Source organism: Zosterops lateralis (assembly GCF_965231275.1).
Source record: "Zosterops lateralis genome assembly, chromosome: 6".
In the NCBI taxonomy this organism is placed as follows: domain Eukaryota; kingdom Metazoa; phylum Chordata; class Aves; order Passeriformes; family Zosteropidae; genus Zosterops; species Zosterops lateralis.
In genome coordinates, this window is record NC_139761.1 from 54,024,828 (window position 1) to 54,045,247 (window position 20,420).

Consider the following 20,420-nt stretch of genomic DNA (forward strand, 5'->3'; position numbering starts at 1 on the left):
CCCAATCCCTGGGCGCCAGGCCCTGGGAAGGGCTGCCTGTTCCTCCCTCCCATTGCTCCACCTCCACCTGAACCTGTCGAGGAGAAAGTCAACAACTCCGGCTTTAGGGAAGGGGAAAAGAGAGGAAAAAAGAGAAAAGAAGAGGAGGACAGCAGCACACCCAGCAGGTGTCACAAGGCTTGGGGGCCAAGGAGGAGCCCCCCTGATCTTCCATGGCTGGAAGAGCCCACAGAGGTGTCAGGGCGAGAAGGAACCTGCCATCAGCTGTTCCTTCTCCTTCCTTCCCTGCCTCTCTGTGCCTTTAGAGCCTTTTTGCCAGATGAAGCTGGTGCTGGAGGGGATTGCTCCAGCTGGCACTGGCTGTGGGGAGCAGGATCCAGCTGTGGCCACTGGTGGACAGCAGATATCCCCTGTGCTAATTACCATGGAGGTGATTGGAGCCTCAGCATGCCCCGGGCATGGATGTGGTCACGAGCAGCCTCTGGACAAACACCGGCCTGAGCAGGAAAAGCATCAACCAGCACGTGATTTGAGGCCAAAAAGGGACAAAGAGGCCCACGGGTGCAGTGTATGTATTTATGTATATTTGTATTTATATATCTAAAATAATAATATAGTATTATATTTAATAATATATAGATATATGTAGATGGATATTGAATAACTATGTTTATATAAATAAACAGGTAGAGGTCACAGGTAGGTCTGTGGGCCTGTTCCCATGGAGAAACACCCCAACTCTGACTCCTCATTGTTTAGGCTATAATCTACCAGTGCTGTTGGTTTGTTGTGGGAGGGAAAGGGACAGAGGGAATCCTGTGGGATCTCTGGGGAGAATCCCCTGCACCTGGGTCCCACAGCCACTGGCTCTGTGTGTTTGGGGCAGCAGGTGTTGGAGCAGCCCTTTTTTGAGGGCTGACCACTTGTCATGGACACTATGATGCATCAGCTGTAAAATTCAGTGAATTTGTGGGATGGTGAAGGATTGCATGGAACAAGCCCAGGTCCTGGGAATGGCAGGGGTGTGGGGAATCTGGGGAGCAAATCAAAAGCTGATAAGACCTTTCTTGTTCATCAGGGTTATCCCCGTGGTAGATAAGTTAAATGGAGAAGGCAGAGGTGGTTTTAGTCATAGTGGTGCAAAAATAGGACAAGCCTGAGGGCTCAACAAGCTCCTTTCCATTCCCTATGGGATTGTTAGTGGATTTCCATGCTCTTGGGAGCAAAGTTTTGGGCTGAGTTAACTTTGGTGCCTTTCCCTGCAGTCCTGACTGGGGTGTGTCACCTCCAGGCACAGCCCCCAGGACCCCCCCTGAGCTGTGGCACCTGTCCAGTCCTGGGGTGTCATCCCATTCCTGCTGCAGACATACCCGTTATGTCTGGAGTAGGGGGGACAGCCAGTACTGGTGTCTCTAACAGTAAAGGTGGGTAACCCTCTCATTTGAGATTTGCTGTGTTTTTTCCTATTTTCCTCAGGTGTTTCCATTACCCTGGTACATTTACCAGGCTGTGTTCCCACTGTGCATGACCAGATCCTGGTGTCCCACCAGCCAGCTCCCACACAGCCCTCAGAGTGAGCACTACAGTTCTCACCTGCTATGATTGTCCCCACTAAGACAAGGAGAGGTTTTTGGGGATGATTTGGGATGGCAGAGGAGGAAAGCAGGAGCAATACCAGGCAGCAGGTGACAGTCTTTGTTTCCACATGGGTATTGTTTTATTTACTGATGGCTGGTGGCAGCTGAACCAGGAACACCTCTCAGGACCCAGCTGAGCCCAGAGCTAAACACGAGATAACAACGGCATTTTTCCAATGTCCATGGAGACACCAGGGTGGAGCTGTGTCCATGGAGACAGCAGAGCTGCAGCCTTGTAGGAGTCACGCCAGGGAGGAGTTTGGTGAAAGAGGGACTCAAGATCCCCAGTGGTTCGAGTAAGGAGGTCCCAGAAGGAAGTGGAAAAAGAGGCCCAAGTGCAAAAAAAGGGCTGGAGAGGGAGCCTGGAATGAGGTAAGTGGTGTTTCCTGTGCTTAAGGAAGTGAGTGACAGGGACCCAGGTCATCTCCTGCAGCCCAACAGCTGGGTGCTGCCCCTGGGTTTGTCCCCTGCACCTCAGCTCTGTCCCAGCCACTCCTTGTGATGGGGAGGCACATCCTGGCCACAGCATCCTTCCTTCCCAAGTCGGAAAGTGGCCTGTGAAGCCATTGTCTTGTCATCACTTCCCAGCTCAAGCCCAGCTCGGTCCCAGATGGGACATGTGGTGCTGTGTGGTGGGGTTCATCCGGCACCCCTGGCACTGCCAGGCTGGGAAAGGGGCTCGAGTCCATGTTCTCCTTCTCCTTGGTGAGTTGTGGCTACACCTCGGTGGAGTATTCTGTTGTGCTGGGGAGAGAGGAGAGAGGCATTGGGAAGGGAACTGTCTAAGTCAAGAGGTGTGGAAAAACACTCCGAGTAGGAATAGGGCCTCTTCCCCAAAACAGATGGAGAAAGAATGACAGACTGTTTGTGGGAAACCCCTGTGTACGGGAAATCCCACAGTCAACAGGAAGGCAGAGATGGAAAGCTGTGATAGTGTGGTGTTGTGCTGGTTTTGCACAGCCTGGTTTTTGGTAGCGGGGGGCACAGAGGTGGCTTCTGTGAGAAGCTGCTGGAAGCTTCCATTGTGTCTGGCAGAGCCAATCCCTGATGGCTCTGGAAGATGGACGTGCTGGTGGGCCAATTAGAGATGTTGGTAACGCCTCTCGTTAAAGTATTTAAGAAGAAAATCAAAACAAAAAGGGGCATCGGTTTTTTGCTAGCCAGAGAAGAGGAGGAGGTGAGAACATGTGAAGGAAACAAGATGGCAACACCAAGGCCAGTGAAAAAGGAGGGGCAGGAGGTGTTCGAGGCACTGGAGCTGAGATTCCTCTGCAGGCCGTGGTGATGACCATGGTGGAGTAGCTGTGCCCCTGCAGCCCATGGGGATCCATGGGGATGCAGAGATCCACCTACAGCCCATGGGGATCAATGGGGGATGCAGAGATCCATGCACAGCCCTTGGGGATCCATGGGGATGCAGAGATCCACCTACAGCCTATGGGGATGAATGGGGGATGCAGAGATCCATGCACAGCCCTTGGGGATCCATGGGGATGCAGAGATCCACCTACAGCCTATGGGGATGAATGGGGGATGCAGAGATCCATGCACAGCCCTTGGGGATCCATGGGGATGCAGAGATCCACCTACAGCCTATGGGGATGAATGAGGGATGCAGAGATCCATGCACAGCCCCTGGGGGAGGTGTCCATGCAGGAGTGAGTGGATGCCTGGAGGAGATTGTGATCCAGTGGGAGATCTGGAGAGAGGGGCCTTGCTCCCAGGCTGGAGCAGCCTGTCCTAGAAGGACTGACCCTATGGAAGTGTGACCCACACCACAGCAGTTTTGGGAGGACTGCGTGCCCATGACTCACGTTGCAGCAGTCTTGAGAGGACTCCTGCTTGTGATATTGGAGCCATGGTGGAGAGGGTTGCAGAGAACTCTCTCCTCTGGGAAGAGACCCCATGGTGTAGCAGAGGAAAGGTTTCTCTCCCTGAGCAGTGGAAGAAAACCTCAGGTGACAAACTGACCAAAACCCCTACACCCTGTCCCCTGCACTGTTGATGGGAAGGTTGGGGAAGCAAAGGTGTTTTTAAGGGCTTATTTTTCTTCTCATTATGCTTCTCTGATTTTGTTAGTAATAAATTCATTTTGTACTTCTAAGATGAGCCTGTTTTGCCCTCGGAGTGTTTTCTCCCAGTCCTTATCTCAACTCATGAACCCTTTGTTAATTGTTTCTCTCCTCTGTCCAGCTGTGGCAGGGGAGGGTGAGTGAGTGGCTTTTGAGGGTGCCTGGAGGTTGGCCAGTGTCAAACCATGGCAGGTGTTTCCTGAACCCTGCTATCTCCTCCCATCAGGATTATGGGTGGCAGCTGGGACAAGGTGGCTATGGAAGGGTGTCAGCCCTTCCCAGAGCAGGGCTTAGTCAGTATGGGACAGCAGCACTGGGGAAACTACAGTGGTTCTGTTTCCCACTGAAATACTTAATCCTTGCTCTTTAAGCGAAGTTTAGATGGAAAACCTGGGCAAAGTCCTTCCCTGGGCAAAATCACTGCAAATCAAAATCACTTTTAACTTAGAGTTTTTCTTTTTCTGAAGGAAAAGGGGCTCCAGAGCAGATGGATCCTGAAACCTGGCAACCTCTGGCACCTTCCAGGGCATCACTCACCTCAGTTTCTTACAGAGATGATCGTGTTTACCATCCAGAATGTCATTCTTGACCTTCTGGGGAACATCAGGGATGTACCAGGCTGCGATCAGCTTCACACACAGAGCCACGTGCTGTGGGAAGCAAAGGCAGTTAGGGGCTCCCAGCCCGGGCATGAAGCACAGGTCCAACCCCTTTCCCAGCCCTCTCCTGCCTCCCTGGGTGCTCACCTCGAAGAGGATGAGGAAGGCGAGCCGGGCTGCGAAGATGTGCCAGAACTGGATGGTGTAGGTGTAGTCGTCAGCATTCCGGTAATCCCGGTACCTGCAGCACAGCTCCATTGGTGCCAGCCCAGGACATTCCATTCTGGCCTGGGTGTCATGCTGAGGGGCAGGGGGTGGAAGTGGGGCTGGTCTTACCTGCACTCCTTGATCTGGACCCCATTAAATTCTGGCAGCACCTTGGTGTGGGGCTCGAAGTCCCGGATGTGGAATACAGAGAGGCTGTTGTTGATGTACCCGGTGGAGCAGCTGTGGGGGAAGGACCAGGTTGAGCACAGATTGTACCCTGTTCTGGGTAAGCAGAACCCACCTGGGGCTCTCACTTCCCACTTTCACAAAGCCTGGGGAAATGGAGGGCTCAGAGGCTTCTGTCCAGTTTGAGTGAATTGGGTCAGTCAGCCAAGGCTTGGAGAAACAGGGTAGGAGAGAGCATATATCTGCATCCTGGGAATCCTGTAGCTCTCCAATGTTACACACTGCCCTTTCCAGTCAGTTTACCCACCACAGGGATGATGTGATGATGCCATGTGGGAATGTTGCCCTGCTCCCCACCTCTCTTTGGGGTACAGCTCAGCTGTCTGGTGTTCCTGCAGTGGTGGCACTGAAGCAAGAGGGGACATGGCTGTGGGGACAGGGCCATGGGGATGCTGTGGGCAGGAACTGTCTTGGAACTGAACTCACTCCATGCTGGTGTGGTTCTGCTTTGCGCAGGGGCTGTACATGTACTTGTAGACCTGCACAGGGATGAAGTCGGAGGTGATGGCGATCACCAGCCCGTTCCCGATGACAGCCAGGGTGCCAATGGCCTCTAGGACCTGCAGCCAGATCCCTGTGGGAGAGGAGCAGCTGGTGAGGTCCCTCTGCCAGCTCACTGCCACCATTCTAGCTCAGGGACACCTTTAGCATGGCCAGGTCAAGGAAGGAGCCTCCAAGCTGCCCTTCAGCCTCTGGCAGAGTCTGAAGCAGCTTGTCCTTGTCTGACTCTTGGCTGTCCCTGTGCTGTCCCACGGCCATGGGGTGCTCAGGGGCTCAGCCTGGTGCTGGCAGGACCCCTCTCACCGATGTCCTTGGCCTTCCTGGGCACCATGCGCCGGCGCAGCCGCATCATCTTGATGGCGTCCATGTGGATCTCGATGACGTTGTTGATGAGGGCCAGCAGCGGGGCCAGGGGAAAGGCTGCCACGAAGATGGTGGTGAAGCTGTACTGGATCACTGTGGAGGGGGAGATGCCAGGTGCTGGTGTGAAGCCACTGCAGAGGGGGTGTCCCTGTCCCTCTCTGCCTGGATTTGTTCTGCTTTGTGGCTTGGGTCAGAGGGGTTTGCAGGGATGGAAGTGGGGGATAGCCACGTCTTGGGGATGCCCAGCTCTCACAGGCCTGTCAGAGAGTGGGATCTGTGGGGAGTTGAGCCAGCCAGGCTCAGGCACACCCTGGGGTTACAAGCCATGGCCCTGGAAGGAGAGGAAAGTCTGAGGCAGGGCTAAAGGCTAGCACAGTTTCCTGCTCTCTGTTTTGGGAATGGTCTTGGTGTCCCATGGCTCTAAGAGAGGGGCTAGGTGGGAGCTGCGGTTCCTTGCCTGTGTATGGACTCCCTAGCATCTGTCACTCCCCATCCAAGAAGTGCACATGGATCTGCCTCATGTACCTATCTCCAAGTACTCGTTGAACAAGCTGAAGACATCAACCTCGTTGAGTTCATAGTTTTTCAGCCACTGCTCTTTGCAGGGGTCCTCTGCCTCCTCCTCCTCTCCTAACATCATACTTCTCTTCTTGGGGCGCTTTTTCTTCTTCCGTAGCTGGTGAGATATCCAGCTGCAGTGGGAGAGAGGGATTTGTGTGGCTGCCTGCAGAGAGCAGCAGGGCTGGGCTGCTGCCAGCAAATCACTGGAGGATGAAGAAAAGGAAAAAGACCAGGGTTCCTCTCTGGAGAGTGTCAATGTGGAAAGCTTACGGGATGAGATACTCCATGATGTTGCTAATGGTCTGTTTGAGCAGCATGATGACAGCCATCTGGATGAAGAGGTCGGTGATGCAACCGCTGGGGTGGCACTACAGGGGACAACAAGACAGATGACCCGAGGGACCCTTTGGCAGGTGCTATGGGAGAAAGCTGAGCTTCCCAGAGGCTCTCTGGGCAGTAGGGAAAGGAAGAGGAGGAGTTGTTTGTGGGGGTCAGAGACTGGGTGCCTCTACCTACCTCCTCCAGCCTCCAGTGGCCAGCGATGCGCACGTAGTGCCCTGGGTGGCCATTGATCCTGAGCAAGGAAGGAACAGTGATACCCATGAGGTCACGACCCTCCTGAGTCCCAAATGGGGTCCCTGTGCCTGGTGGGGGAGGGCAGAGGGGCTGAGCTGTCCTGGGGAGAGTCAGGAACATCCATCCCAAACCCTGGCTGCCCTGTGTTCTCCACTCACCGTCCCAGGAAGAAGGCGATGTAGATGAGTGAGGAGAAGTTTGTGAAGAACTGGAAGATGAAGATCTTCACAGTGAAGTTGTTCTCGCCCTGGGAGAAGGTCCGCGGTTTCTCTAGGAATGGGAGCAATGCCCAGGGGCTTGGTCACAGAGCAGTAAGACCTTGCCCTGCTCCCCCATGGGTACCACCACAGCTCTGAAGGTTCAAAGGGTGTCTTTGCCCCTTGTGAAGCCTTTCCTGCCCTCCACCTGAGCTATCTGATGGAGGTGAGTTCAGCCAAACAGGGAGGTCCCTCAGAGCCATTAGCTGGGGGAGAAGGGGCCTTAGAGCTGGGAGGAAATGCATGTTGTGACCTCTCCTGGAGCTGGGGTGGCTTCCTGCTCATGCCTGGTCTCAGCTGTATAGGGTGACTGTCCCTGCAAAGCTGGCTATGGGACAGCATGTGGACCACAGGTGAGTGTGTGCTGGGGGGCTGCTGGCCTCCCTGTCTGGAGCTGCCTTGTGCTGGTGGAGGGAGAGGATGGGAGGCTGGCTGTGCTCAGGGACAAAAGGGTACTGCAGGTGGGACACACCCCATTTCCCTTACCCAGCTTGCAGAGGTAGAGGGCCACTTGCCAGTTGACCTGCAAGACAGAGGGATGCGATGAGCAGGGGGGGCTGGCCATGGAGAAATCTTGCCAGGCACCCCTGGTGTCTCCTCACCTTGGTCATGATGATGATGGTGAGGTAGTGCAGCACGGCCCCTGTCATCACAGCAATGGTGTCGGCATGCTTGCTCAGCAGGTTCACTTCACTCTGCATGAACAGCGCCATGGCCACCGCCCGGTATATGACGAGTGCGTGGGCAATGCCGATCAGCACCATGATCTGTGGGGAGGGAGAGGAGGGGTGAGGAGCCACCGAGGGCACTTGCTCCATCACACCTGATGGTCCCCTCAGTAGGGCCTTGGATGTGGCCTCAAACGCAAAACAGCGCCCTTCAGTGGAGGCTGGCAAGTTCGTGAGGGTGTAGTGATAGGACAAGGAGTAATGGGAACAGACTGAAAGAGGGGAAATTTAGGCTGGATCTTAGAAAGGAATTTTTCCCTGTGAGGGCACAGAGATACTGAAACAGGCTCCCCTGGGATGTTGCAAATGCCCTCACTCTGGCAATGTTCAAGGCCAGGTGTGACAAGGCCTTGAGCAACCTGGGGTAGTGAGAGATGCCCCTGCCCATGGCACGGGGCTTGGGACTAGATAAGGTCCCTTCCAACCCTTAACAACATTCTGTGATTCCAGGATTCTGTCTCCACCTGAAGCAGTCTCCACTGACCCACAGTGGGGACAAGTGCATTGGAATTTGCCTCTTCCTGCCCTCTGTGTCACTGCCTTGATCCTCACTCCAAGAGCAGAGCCTTCAGCCCATGTCCCCAAAGGGTGGGTGGCCCCTGGCCATCAGCACAGTGAAGTGTGAGCATGAGGAAGCCTTGGATTCCTTGTGATGGGCATGAAACTGCCCTAAAAACCTGGTCTGTGCCTTTGTTTCATTGGTCCATGTGCCCTTAAACTGAATGTTCCCATTGTCACCTGGCACGCACCATCAGCACAGCCAAGATGAGGACGATGGTGCTGCGGAAGTAGGAGTGCTGGTACCACCGGGGTGTGTGCTGCGGGTTATGGATCAGCTGCAGAGCCAGCTCCTCCTTAAAAAAAAAAAAAAAAAAAAAAATGGGAAAGAAAGGACCAAAGAGGGCTTTGTGCCCCTTGAGTCAGTGGACGTATGGGATGAGCAGTGCTGGAGAAGGATGGGGTGAGCACCCAACCCACAAGAGCATGACTGAACTCAATGATTGAGTTCAGTCTGGGCAAGGGACCCCTCGTGTTTTCTTTTGAGATCCAGGTGACTCCTGGCCTAAAAAGAGAAGCACCAAGCAGGAAAGATGATGTCCTCACCTTATCCTCATCCCACCCGTACAGGTCCCAGCTGGTGGCCACAGTGGCTCTCTCCCTCTTCCACAGCTCCAGGAATACAGTGGCTGGATTGGGAAGGAGAAAGTGCGGTGACACTTAGGAAAGGCTCTGAAAGTCACCCTTCTGTCTCCCAGAGAGTGACATCACATCCAACCTGATGGCAAACCAGCCTGGACTGCCCTTGGCCCATGAAGGACAGGCAGTCCCCTCTGCACCTTGGTCCCTGGAAGGGTCCTGGGCAGGCAGCAGTGAGGGAATAGGGATGGTGCAGGTGAGCTTTCACTGGCCTGGTCTAGTGTCTGTAGGGAATTTGGCATAAGTCACTTTCCAGGTGGAATGGGTGTCCTGCACTGCACCCTGGCAAGGCTACACCTCTCCAACTCCAATTCCAACCACCCCTTCTGTTAATTGGATCAACACTCCTGACTGTGTGACTCAGCCCACAGACACACTCAGGATTGTGCCATGGCTTTGCAGGTAGGACACCTGGCCCACTTTTGAGGTGGCTGGTCAAGGAAAGGGCCACAGAAATCAGCGTGTAACGGAGGCAATGGTGGGATCCCATCATCCCACAGCAAAGAGACCCTGCAGAGATTTGGGAAGGGGGAGGAGGAGTCTGGAGGCTCCTCCTTCCTGTGGTTGTGGCCATTTATAGGCAGCTGCTAGAAAATTGCTGGGTGCCTTTGGGGAAGATACGCTGAGCAGAAGCTTCAAGTAGGACAAGCTTCAGGTAAGGAGTATTTGGGGAGCTGGAGGATATCACCAGGATAGTTTTGTCTCTTGCTGTATCTGGAAGGGGAGCTGAAAGCTCTGGAAGAGGAGGAGATACGAAACTCCCCCAGTGGGTGAAGCTATGTTGGTGTCCCATTTTCCACCTTCTGCTCCCTCTCCCAACCACATGTGCTGGGCACCCAGGCATGGACACCTACCCCAGATGGCCATAAACATGGCAAACACAACCGTGGCTTCATTATCAATCATGTGAGTGACCTGGAAGAGATGAAGGAAGAATGTGATGGGGCACTGAGGTGCAGGGGCTGTGGCACCTCAGAGTCTTGCCATGCTCATCGCCCCTGAGACAGGTAAAGGTGCTACAGGAGGGCAAAATGCAGGAAGGTGATAGACACTGGAGCTTGTTACTGATAAAATATTCCATGGTGGTGATGGAGACTGTGATCGGGGGAGGGGGGGGCGTGGGGGGGCGTGTTTCTTTTCAATGGTGCAGGAAGAGCATGAGCTGGGAGTGTTTCCTCATCCTTTACCTTAAGCCTGCTCTGGAAAGGAGATACCTTACCTTGGCGTAGGTGCAGGTGTCAGAGAGGACCCAGAACGAGCAATTCTGGTCGCAGACCGGGCACATGATGGTGTTGTTGGCATCACATATCTCTTTGCTGGAAGAAAGGAGGAGAGAAGCCAGGGGGAACAAGGGTGCCTCAGAGCCACCTGCAGAACTAAATGGGATGTGCATTTGGCATTCCCAAGGGCCTTACCTCACCTGGCTGGAACTGAAAACAGTAGCTCCAGCTGCAACAGTTGCCAGCCCAGCCACTGCAGCGAAAATCAGCAGGTAGGTGTACCAGCCCAGCCAGGCAAAATACAAGGCCACCTTCTCTCCAAAATAGTCCCTAGGAGGAAGGGTGAGGTGGGAGTTGCAGCCAGAAAGGAGATCAGATTTTGGGAGTCGCTAGAAAATGCCCATGGTGGCAGTATCTCAGTTTTTTATGGTGTGGGGAGCAGGTTGGAGTCATGGATAAGAAATGACCCACTGACTGAGGGACTGGAAGCCCTGCATCCCAGAGGAATTAACTTTGTGCCAGCTGTCAGAGATGCACCTCTATTTTAAGATCTCCTCTCTCTACCAGAGCCCCCTGGCAGGTTTATGGAGTAACATGTTCTTTTTGCCCTCCCACCCCTGCCCATGGAGTTAGTTTCCAAAAACAAGAGCTGTGCTCTTTCCTGGGATTTCATGTGGTTGTAGGAGCCCCATGTTGCCTCTACTGCCCCAAGGTCAGCCTTAGGCTGGCTGTGCATCATTGATGCTCCATTCCCACAGCTCCTGCCTTCTGAATGTGGCTGGAAACCAAACAGGTTCATTAAAGTCCGCACAGACGTGGGGATTGTTTCATGCTGCAGGATTAGCAGATGGAGCCACAGGGATAACCCTTAGGCTAAGAGCTTCGGAAGCTGTAGAGGCAGCCCAGTGCTTGTGAGAAGAGCCAGGTTCAAAGTAATGATTCTTAAGACAATGCAGCAGCCTGGGAAAGGGCATTGAGCTCTCTGGGTTTCAGGTGAGACCTCTTGGTTAGAAAGATCTGCCTCTTGTGCCTGTGTTACCTGATCTTATCAATTGGCTGTTCCTTAAATAGAACTCCCCAGCGAGCCCACTTCTTCTCTAGTATCTTCGTTATCTTTTCTTTCTGGAGAGCAGAGAAGTTGGTTGGATGCAGGAACATCAGGGCACCCTTAATGACCTGCCCAGCTCCAAGGCAGCTGCTGGGAGCTTTGCTGTGCCCTTCACCCAGTGAGCTCTTGGTGCAGCCCCAGTCGCTCACAGATCCCCCCCACCCCATCCTGCTCCTCCATCTCTCCTGGATTTTTCTCCCAGGCTCAGCCTCACCTTGTGCAGAGGAAAGGCTGCCTCAAACACCTTCTTCTTCATCAGGTCAGGCAGCTTCTCTGGGAGCAGAGCAGAAGGGACAGGGCTAGGCTTAGGGATTTGAGGAGATGGAGCAGAGGAACTGCTGGTTCCTGCAGTCCAAATCTCCCAGCCTCTGGATGCAGCAGCAAATCGACTTGTCTCAGCTCCCCCCTTCTTTATTCTCCCCAGGATGGCAAGGTAGCTGGGATGTCAGTGCCCAGGATTCTTGGGCAGGATTCTTCCTGCAGATCCAGGCTGAGCATCACCCCTGGATCCCTGTTCCCTTACCTAAGTCAGACGTCACAGTGTTCTGCAGGATGAAGTGCACGACCCATATCCTGAACAAGGAGAAACTCTGCTTAAAGGCTGCTCTGGGATACAGACTTGTGTTGTGAGGCTCAGGGAAACAGGGCAGAGAAGGGAGAAGGTGTGCACTAAAATCCAGGGAAGCAAGGGAGGGAGAAATGTAGGCAGTGAGAACGCATCAGCTTTGCACGTGGGAGGTGAAGGAAGGTTCTGTGGAAAATTAAAAGCCTGGCACAGCTGTGAATTGAGCTGGAAAATGGATGCTGGTGTGGAGAACAGTGAGTGCAGGAGGCTGGAAATCAGCTCAGCACTCACCTGGTGGTCTCTGGGACATCCTGCTGGGCAGAAGCCCTGGAGTTTTGCTGCCTGCTGTCAGGATTTGCCAGGAGACACTGGTATTTCCAGAAGATGTGCTGTGGGGCACGGATTCCATAAAAGAGCTTAGTGTCCTCAATTTTCTGGTGAGGGAAAGAGAAGTTAAAACAGAGCCAGAGGGGCAAGGAAGAGACAGACCTGGAAGGGCTGGGGGCTATGTGAGTCCTGGGGCTGGGGTCTTTCTCCACTGGTTGAGCAGTGATGTGGTGAACAGCTCAATGGTTCAGGCCTCTCCCATTTCCTCGGATGCAGGAGCCCAAGCCAGGCCAAGTATCTGCTGCCTTTTCCTCCCACAGCCCCTCACCTTGATGGTGAAGCCCTTCCTTTTCAGCTCCTCCAGGAAGTTCTTCCTCTTGATCTCCTTCTCACTGCCCATTTCATGGATGTCACTCACCAGGACAAAATCCCACTCTTCATTCTGCCCATAAAACCAGCAGGGAATTATTAGGGATGGAAGGCTGAGAGATCTCCTTCCCAGCTCCAACCTCTCAGAGGTTTGGACCCTCATTGTAGCTGTGTAGAGGGGAACTGGGAATGGACAAGGGAAATGGGGATTTGTCTCCTCTCTGAGTTGGGCTGGACTCACTGCAGATGCAGAAGGAGCAGAGCTTGTCGAGGAGGCATAGGAGTCCCCGTCCTCATAAGGAGATTCCCTGCAGGGAGTCAGCAGAATTTCATCCTGGTGAAAAGAAAACCAGTGAAAGGAAGGCTTCAGCAGGATCCCTGGGAGATCCCATGTTTTCCTCTTCCAGCAGCATTGGAGAGATGCCCAGGGAGGAAAGTGAGAGGAGGCTTGTGTGAAACCTTCTCCCACATGCTCCTGATCACCAGTTTGGGGTCTTCCCAAGCCAGGGGATTTGTGTTTAGGAATGCTGTAGGGACTGCTGCCCTGGGAGGGTGCGCAGCCTCCCCTAGAACTCATCATACCTAACAGTGCCCTGAGGCTGTGAAGGATTTGAACCAAGAGAAAAAAACCTCCCTCAGCTCTTTCACCTGATGCCCTGACATTTGTACTGGGGAAGTGTTCACCTTTCACCCTCTCTCTCCATGCTACAGTGGATTTTACAGGCTTTAATCAGCCTTTTCCATTTGTCAATTGTTCTTATCAGATAAAGCACTGTTGGCTTTTTGGGGAGGGTGGGGAAGGTAGTTTTAAATTCTGGTAAAGGGAGAGTGGAGCATGGACACTTAGAGGCTGGCACAACCCTACAGGAAAGCAGGTGAAAAAAGTCCTTGGAAAACATGTTGGATGTCTCAGGCTGCAGCCAAGGGACAGAGAGGGGAGGATGAACTGCTGATCATAAAATCATAGAATATCCCAAGTTGGAAGGAACTCCCAAGGATAATTGAATCCAGCTCCTGGCCCTGCACAGGACCACTCCAAGCATCCATGTGCCTAAGAGTGTTGTCCAAACACTGCTTGAACTCTGGCTTTTCCCTGGTCCCCTCCCGTGTGTCAGTGGCTGTGCAGCTCCAACCTTCCTGGTTACCAGTAATTACACTCAGACATCCAAGGGAGCAGATGTGGGGGAGCACAAAGTAAGCATCATGGAATGGTTTGTGTTGCAAAGGATCTTCACACTCATCCAGTCCCCCAGGGACATCTTCCACTAGACCAGGTTGCTCCAGTCTGGTCTTGGACACTTCCAGGGATGGGGCAGCCACAGCTTCCCTGTGCACCTTGTGCCAGGGCCTCACACCCCCACAGGGAAGAATTTCTTTCCAGTATCCCATCTAACCCTGCTCTCCTTCAGCTTAAGCCATCAGCTGCTCCTCTGGGGGTTTCATCCACCCTTTGATGTGACTTGTAGTGTGTCCCCACAAACAGTTACACTGCTATTCCTGAGGGAAAGTGTCGCAGTACAGCAGCAGGAAGGAGCTGCCAGAGATGGGGATGGGAATATTGTCACTCAGTGTCACCAGAGACACTGTGACCTAAAAGAGCGGCCAGCTAGACGAGTTCCTCCAGCTGTGATCTTGGCAGCAGAGCCATGGTGGTGCAACTGTGCCCTGATGTAAGATCTGCATCTCGAGTTTTCACTGGAGAATGAGGCCACGGGAGCAGAGAAGCTGCGATGAGGAAAGGGCTGAAATATTCTGCCAGATGCTCGCTCACATGGATCAGCCAAAGCACAAGAGCCATGAGGAGGCTGACTGACAAGAGGGAGAAGTGGGAAGGCTTGAGGAGAGGGATGCTCTTCCCTAGAAGTGCTGTTGTAACAAGAGCCAAAACTTGTCTTGGATAAAAGGTACCCTAGCTTATGGCAAGAGGCAGAAGGAGGGTTCTGGTGTCATCTGCTCTAACCAGGTTTGGGGGACAGGATTGGGTGCAGCAGTTCCCTGTATCCCAGTTGAGCCCCTCTCCGGGCACAGGAGAGGGAGTGGGAGCCTCTCAGTGGGGATCTGCCCACTGCCAGTGCTCTGATGTTGGCATGGATCTGGCCTGGCACACTCTCTGCTGTCCTGTTGGCTCATTCCTGCCTGGCTGGTTTCTCTCAGCCTCCATGTGCACCAGCCTCATCCTGCAGCAATTCATTGCCAGTGCCACCTCTGATCATGTGGATGGATGTGGAGGGAAAGCCATCCTTTGCGTATGGGACCATTTTGGAGTATTCCTAATGCCACCTTGGCACACTTTTCCTGCTGCTGCTGTCCTTAATAAAGTTTAAGATGAGATGAAGGGACCTGCTGGCATCACACCTTCTGTTCCCAGGTGGCTCCCAACTCCAACACCAGGCACGGCCCTGCTTGGGCATCTGAGCATCCCAGCCAGCACGTCCACTTCCTTGGGAAGAGGCTGAGAAGTTACCCACAAATGGGATATTGGATTCATCCCAGTGGCTGCTGGAGCTCAGGCTGCCATGCAGGTGCCCAGCTTGCTTTTGGGGCCATATGGGGTGTGTATAGAATCCCAGAATCCCAGAGTGATTTGGGTGGAAGTGACCTTAAGGCCTGTCCTGTTCCACCTTCTGCCATGGGTGTGGACACTTTTTACTGGCCCAGGTTGCTCCAAGCTTTTCCAGCCTGGCCTTGGACACTTCCAGAGATGGGACAGTCACAGCTTGGGCAAGCCATGTCGGGGTCTCTCCACTCTCACAGGGAAGGAGTTCCTCCCAATATCCCATCCCTGTCCTCTGGCAGTTTGAAGCCATCTCCCTTGTCCTGTCACTGCAGCTCCTGATGGGAAGGCAGGGATGTGTGGGCAGGGATAGCCTCAGTGGGTCATAGCTACTTTCACAACTCATTGTTTTTATCCTGGGATTAGGGACGCTATCTGACAGTGGCTGCTGTGATCTGGCCTCACAGGGCAGTGGGATCAGGCACAGGTAAGGCCATGTGGGCTCTGCAGTGGTTGTATGAACCCTGGGCTCTGTCCCTGCTCTTGAGAAGGACAGTTTTGGTTTCACTCCTTCCTGCCCTGTGGTTGGAACAGGATCTGGAGGTGCTGCTGTGCAAAGGTGCAAAAAGTGATCAGCACAGCGAGAAGCAGGAATTTCCATGTTGAAAAGGGTTTCCATGCCTCCAAGGTGTATCACTGGTCCTTGTCCCTGGCCAGGTACCCCACTGCCCTGAGTGTTCCTTCCGGGAAATGGCCACAGACACGCTTGGGCTGTGTGCAGAGTCACCCGTGTGAGTAACTCAGGACAAGGACCTAGATAGGATCTGGCATCCTTGTTTTCCTTTCCAGTCATGGATTGGTGTGGGGTTGGGTGGTTCCCATCACCCACACTGAGATGATCAGACTGCTCTTATCTCCAGGATGTTTCTTACACGGCTTCCCTTGGAGCACTTCCACCTTAGCGCATGGCTTCCTGAGAAGTGGGACAGCCACGGCTTAGACAGGCAGACCTGTACCTTTACTCCCTGCCCTGACTTTGAAGAGTTTGCCTGGCTTTTCCCAGGAAAAAAACCCACATCTTTTCTTCCAAGTTAGAGAAGAAAAAGATCGCAGCTCCCCCTCTGCCCTTGCCATATTCCAGGTACTCCTGGAATACCTGGGGCTGTTACCTCTGCAGTGCTCATTCCTAGGTTTACATAAGCTCCATCCATACCATCTTTCTCTGATCTGTGCTCTGAAATCTGGGGCCAACATGTGGGGCCAGTGTGACCCCACTGCACCTTGGGATGGTGCATGGGACCGGCAGCACATCCTGCTTTCCCTGTCACACACTTGTTGTAGGAATTTTGTGCCTTAAAGGTTGAAAGCAGATGAGTGGTAGAGATTGGAGGTCAGTGTTTCCAAGCCACAGGTGCTCAGAGGTGCTGAAAAGCAGCATCCTGGGAATATCAGGGCAGTTTCTGTTCCTACCTGCATGGTGAAGCAGAGAGCCTTCCTCGGTGCCCCTCGGTCTCCCAGAGCCCCTCAGGGCAAATCCTTAAGGAGAGGGCTGGCGGGCAGGATGGGCTGGAGGCTCCTGGGCTCTGTCACGTTGTGGTTTCCTTCCCCAGCTCCTTCGCCCAAGGTCTCAGAGGTCTCATGTGAGCCGAGTGGTGCTCTGACTTCCGTGTGGCACTTGCACCTGCCTTGGGAGGGAGCAGCCTCTGCCTGGCAGCGGGCAGATATCCGGAGGAGGCGAGGGAGCTGCCCTTCACCCTCGCCCAGAGGAGTGGCAAGCCCAGAACCGCCCAGAACAGGTAACAGTGCCGAGTTCCTCCTGCCAGCTCCAGGGTGCTGTTTCCCCTCTGCCCCTCGTGGTGCCAGGGCCGTGTGCTGTACCCTGTGACATCCCCAGGAGGTGCCATGAACTGGCCAAAAGGAGCTATTAACAGAAGCTCTGGAAAGCTCTAGAAAGCTCCTCTTGACACCTCACTGGTTGGTAAAACAGCTGTGGGAGTTGTGTGCTGTTTTCCCTCCACGTGTAATAGTGCAGTCAACCTGACCTTGAACAGTTCTGCAGTTCTCTGGGTAACCTGTGCCAGGGCCTCATCACCCTCACAGAGAAGAATTTCTTCCCAATATCCCATCTAACCCTGCCCTCTGGCAGTGGGAAGCCATTCCCCATTATCCTGTCACTCCAGGCCTTTGTCCAAAGCATCTCTCCAGCTTCCTTGTAGGCTCCCTTCAGACACTGGAAGGGGCAATCAGGTTACCCTGAAGCCTTCTTTTCTCCAGGCTGAATAATCCAAATCCTCTCAGCCTTTCCTCATGGCAAAGCTGCTCCATCCCTCTGATCAACTTGGCGTCCCTCCTCTGGACGCTCTCCAACAGGGTGATGTCCTTCCTGTGCTGGGGACATTGGAGCTGGATGCAGAAGTTCAGGCAGGGTCTCATCTGAGCAGAGCAGAGGGAAAGAATCAACTCCAATCTGGACCTATGGCTTGGAACTGGGAATAATCTTATTATGAAAAGTGAGTGAAAATGTTATGTGTAAGCCAGATCTTGCCTTACACCTGTTTTTTGGGGGGTGGGATAGGTGGGTTTGCTGTTTTATTTTCAAATAAGAAGAGCACTTCCTGGGAATATCAGAGGGTCAATAACTGCTCTGGATTCCCTTATGCCCTCCAACAGCCCCATTCCTGTGGGCTGCTATAAAATAAACAAGTCCTGAGAGTGGTAATCCAGCTGTGTCCTGCTAGGAAAGGCAGCCAGCATTTTTAGAGTGATGCTCCCAGTTAAGCCACCATCACCCTGTGGCTTTGCCAAGTGCCTTGAACGGGTGCCAAACCAGGCCTGGGGATTTTATTGGGGGAACAAAAGAGTTGTCTTCACAATGTCTTGCTGTGTGTGAAACCAAGGTGCGGGCAGACCTTTAACCTGAGGTGATCCATGGGCTTGGGAGCGGGGAACAGGCTGTATCTCTGGGAGAGTGTGTGTGTTTACCCAGAGAGAGAGTGAAGCTTTCCACCTGACAGCAGGGCAAAGGCCTTTGCAATGGGAGCGCTGCCGTGCTCTGAGGAAATGGGGTTACCTGTGGGAGGATCAGCTGTGGCACTCTTCCCACCCTCCTGCTTCTCCTTCCTAAGAAGGACTCAGTTCTCCAGACAGCCCAGGAGGTCATGCACCCAGCAGCAGTGCCCAAAGCCCATGGAAATCACCAGCCAGTGAGGAAGGCGAGTCTGTGCCTGCAGGTTGGCTTTGGCTGAGGTATATCCAGCCCCTGCAGCATCTTTTGTGGCACTGGGAGGAGACCATGCTGCTGCTGTTCCTTTTTAAAAGGAATTAGGTTTTATCTGGGTGCAGGATTTAGCTGCATTTGCAGCAAGGCAGGCGTGCAAGTTGATGCTGCCCTCCTTGCAGTGCTTTCTGCCCCTCCTGCATTTGCTGCTGTCGGGTGACCGGGGCTGAGGAAGGCAGCAGGAAAAGTTGAAATTGGGGAGGGAGCCATGAACCCTGTGTGAGCAGAGGAGATTATTTAGGATGTGATCTGCTATTATTTAGCCTGTGATCTGTGGGTGCTGGGTTGGTCACACACCTGAACCCACTGGACTCCAGCCACCCTGGGCAGTGGTTTGACCAGACTGTGTGCTGACAGGGAAACGCCAGGAGCACTCCCTGACCTCTTAGTCCTGGCTGGATGTGGAGACGGCAATTCCCACCTGAGGAGGCTGCTGAATGGTTTTGTGTGTGAAACCACTGTGGCTGGATAGAGGCTGCCTGTCCACCTCACACCTGGCAGCAATGCTTTTGAACAGGGAGCTCCCCTTTTGAGGGTGCAGAGGCACTGATACAGGATGGTGCTAAAATGGCAGCAGATGTCTGTGTTCTCTCATAAAGTTAAGGGTGTTTTCATCCAAATCTTGGTTTTTTTTGGACTGGAGCTACAGTCAATACATTAGAGCAGAAGACGTGGTTTGGGGTGAAGCCCTGCTTGTAATTAAAGTAGTGGGTGCTCATTCCAAGCAGGGAAGGCTTAGACTGGATACTGGGAGAAGGTTCTTCCCTCACAGGGTGGTCGGGCATTGGAACAGGCTCCCCAGAGAACAGACCCCAAGGCTGCCGGAGCTTGAGGAGCGTTTGGCAATGCTCTCAGGCACAGGGTGGGATTGCTGGGGTGTCTGTGCAGGGCAGGATCTGGATTGCCTAATCCTTATGGATCCCTTCCAACTCGGGATGTTCTGTGATCTCCTGGAACAAAGTGAATGCCTCCAGGTCTCACAAAGCATCGCGGGATGTGCAGGAGAATGCTTTAGACTGGAGAGGGGAATTGTGCATCAGGCAGATGTGTCCGTTCTCTATCCCAGGACAGTTTTCCTGGGGTTTGCCCGCTCCTCGCCCAGCCCGCTCCTGCCCTCCTGTGGCCAGCTCCGTTATTCCACAGAATCCGGGAATCCTGGAGTGGTTGGGATTGGAAGGGACATAAAAGCCCGTCCAGTGTCACCCCCTGCCATGGGCCCTGACCCCTTCCTCTATCCCAGGTTGCTCCAAGCCTTGTCCAGCCTGGCCTTGGACACTTCCAGGGATCCAGGGACAGCCACAGCTTCTCTGGGCACCCTGTGCCAGGGCCTCAGCACCTTCACAGGGAAGGATTTCTTCCCAATATCCCATCTAACCCTGCTCCCATTCACTATTTCATAGAGCCGTGGAATAGCTTTGGGTGGAAAGGGACCTTTAAAGGCCATCTTGATTTCATTTACCGTCCTGTAAACGTTTCCTCTAATTTCTTTCCCTGTTTAATTTCTCTGCTCCCGCAGGACTCTGCCTTCCCTCCACAGTCAGTATTCTGGAGCTTGCTGCCGTGCCGGGATCTCTCCAGAGGGCCGGAGCTCCCTGCCTGCCATCCGGGATCAGCGTGGCACATTCCGGACGAGGGGCCTGACCAAGGTAATGTGGGAAGGGCTGAGGAATTTTAGAATTCTTCAAATCCAAGGGCACAGGGGCACCCTGCAATCACCCCCAGCCCTGGCCAGACCCTCCGGGTGGGAACGAAAACTTTTGACGAGCAAAACACATTTTCATTTTGCCAGAAAAACGCACATATTTAACAGATATTTAACATTTCATTGCACAAAGATGTGGAAATCGGGACAGGACGGCATCAGGGATGGGGTACCCAACGCGGGGCACTCGAGAGCCGCCCGGCAGCCTGGCAAACAACACTTTTCCCAGCACTCTTGCGGTGAGAGTGCGCAGGATGAAGACATTTTATTTAATTATCGCGCTTTGGGTGCCCTGAGGGGCTCCCCGCCCTGAGGGGAGGCGGTGGCTCCGCAGGGCGCCGCCTGGCGGTCACGCGGCCCGGGCTGTGTGTGGGGTGGGGGGGGGGGGGGGGGGGGGGGGGGCGGAGGCCACGC

The 20,420-nt window shown here is 53.8% G+C and overlaps 1 protein-coding gene and 3 long non-coding RNA genes across 5 annotated transcripts; 3 read left to right on the top strand and 1 right to left on the bottom strand.

Moving 5' to 3' along the window:
- The first annotated feature begins 61 nt into the window (after positions 1 to 61).
- LOC310911183 lies at positions 62 to 4,286 on the top strand. Of its 2 annotated transcripts, none has more exons than XR_014590461.1 (3): positions 62 to 167; positions 306 to 568; positions 1,477 to 3,035. It is a non-coding gene; the product is annotated as an uncharacterized lncRNA (long non-coding RNA). The 2 variants fall into 2 exon arrangements; XR_014590462.1 differs by adding an exon at positions 4,177 to 4,286 and having other exon boundaries at positions 100 to 568; positions 1,477 to 2,009.
- On the bottom strand, positions 2,334 to 13,184 carry ANO9 (anoctamin 9). The gene is made up of 24 exons (XM_083864488.1): positions 12,775 to 13,184; positions 12,493 to 12,606; positions 12,129 to 12,271; positions 11,796 to 11,845; positions 11,487 to 11,545; positions 11,204 to 11,286; positions 10,360 to 10,494; positions 10,164 to 10,260; positions 9,799 to 9,859; positions 8,852 to 8,934; positions 8,497 to 8,601; positions 7,622 to 7,786; positions 7,506 to 7,542; positions 6,921 to 7,032; positions 6,703 to 6,760; positions 6,457 to 6,554; positions 6,151 to 6,317; positions 5,566 to 5,718; positions 5,188 to 5,335; positions 4,645 to 4,755; positions 4,456 to 4,549; positions 4,247 to 4,359; positions 3,452 to 3,571; positions 2,334 to 2,381 (listed from the first exon to the last, which is right to left on the bottom strand). Exons 1-24 carry the CDS (start codon positions 13,111 to 13,113, stop codon positions 2,354 to 2,356), a joined length of 2,673 nt encoding a protein of 890 aa, XP_083720614.1. The 5' UTR covers positions 13,114 to 13,184; the 3' UTR covers positions 2,334 to 2,353.
- Positions 4,651 to 6,407, top strand: LOC310911184. Its single transcript, XR_014590463.1, has 3 exons — positions 4,651 to 4,801; positions 5,218 to 5,355; positions 6,302 to 6,407. It is a non-coding gene; the product is annotated as an uncharacterized lncRNA (long non-coding RNA).
- Positions 9,287 to 20,314, top strand: LOC310911185. Its single transcript, XR_014590464.1, has 5 exons — positions 9,287 to 9,599; positions 16,638 to 16,823; positions 17,398 to 17,537; positions 19,821 to 19,950; positions 20,140 to 20,314. It is a non-coding gene; the product is annotated as an uncharacterized lncRNA (long non-coding RNA).
- Positions 20,315 to 20,420: the final 106 nt, after the last annotated feature.

Excerpts from the sequence above, each read along its gene's own strand:
- ANO9 (XM_083864488.1), bottom strand. The coding sequence starts at position 13,113 with ATGATGAGTTCTAGGGGAGGCTGCGCACCCTCCCAGGGCAGCAGTCCC. Across the intron at positions 12,607-12,774 it reads CTGCTCCTTCTGCATCTGCA|AATGAAGAGTGGGATTTTGT; the intron begins GTGAGTCCAGCC and ends TTTTATGGGCAG. Across the intron at positions 3,572-4,246 it reads CATCTCTGTAAGAAACTGAG|GGAGAGAAACCTTTCCTCTG; the intron begins GTGAGTGATGCC and ends TCCACTGCTCAG.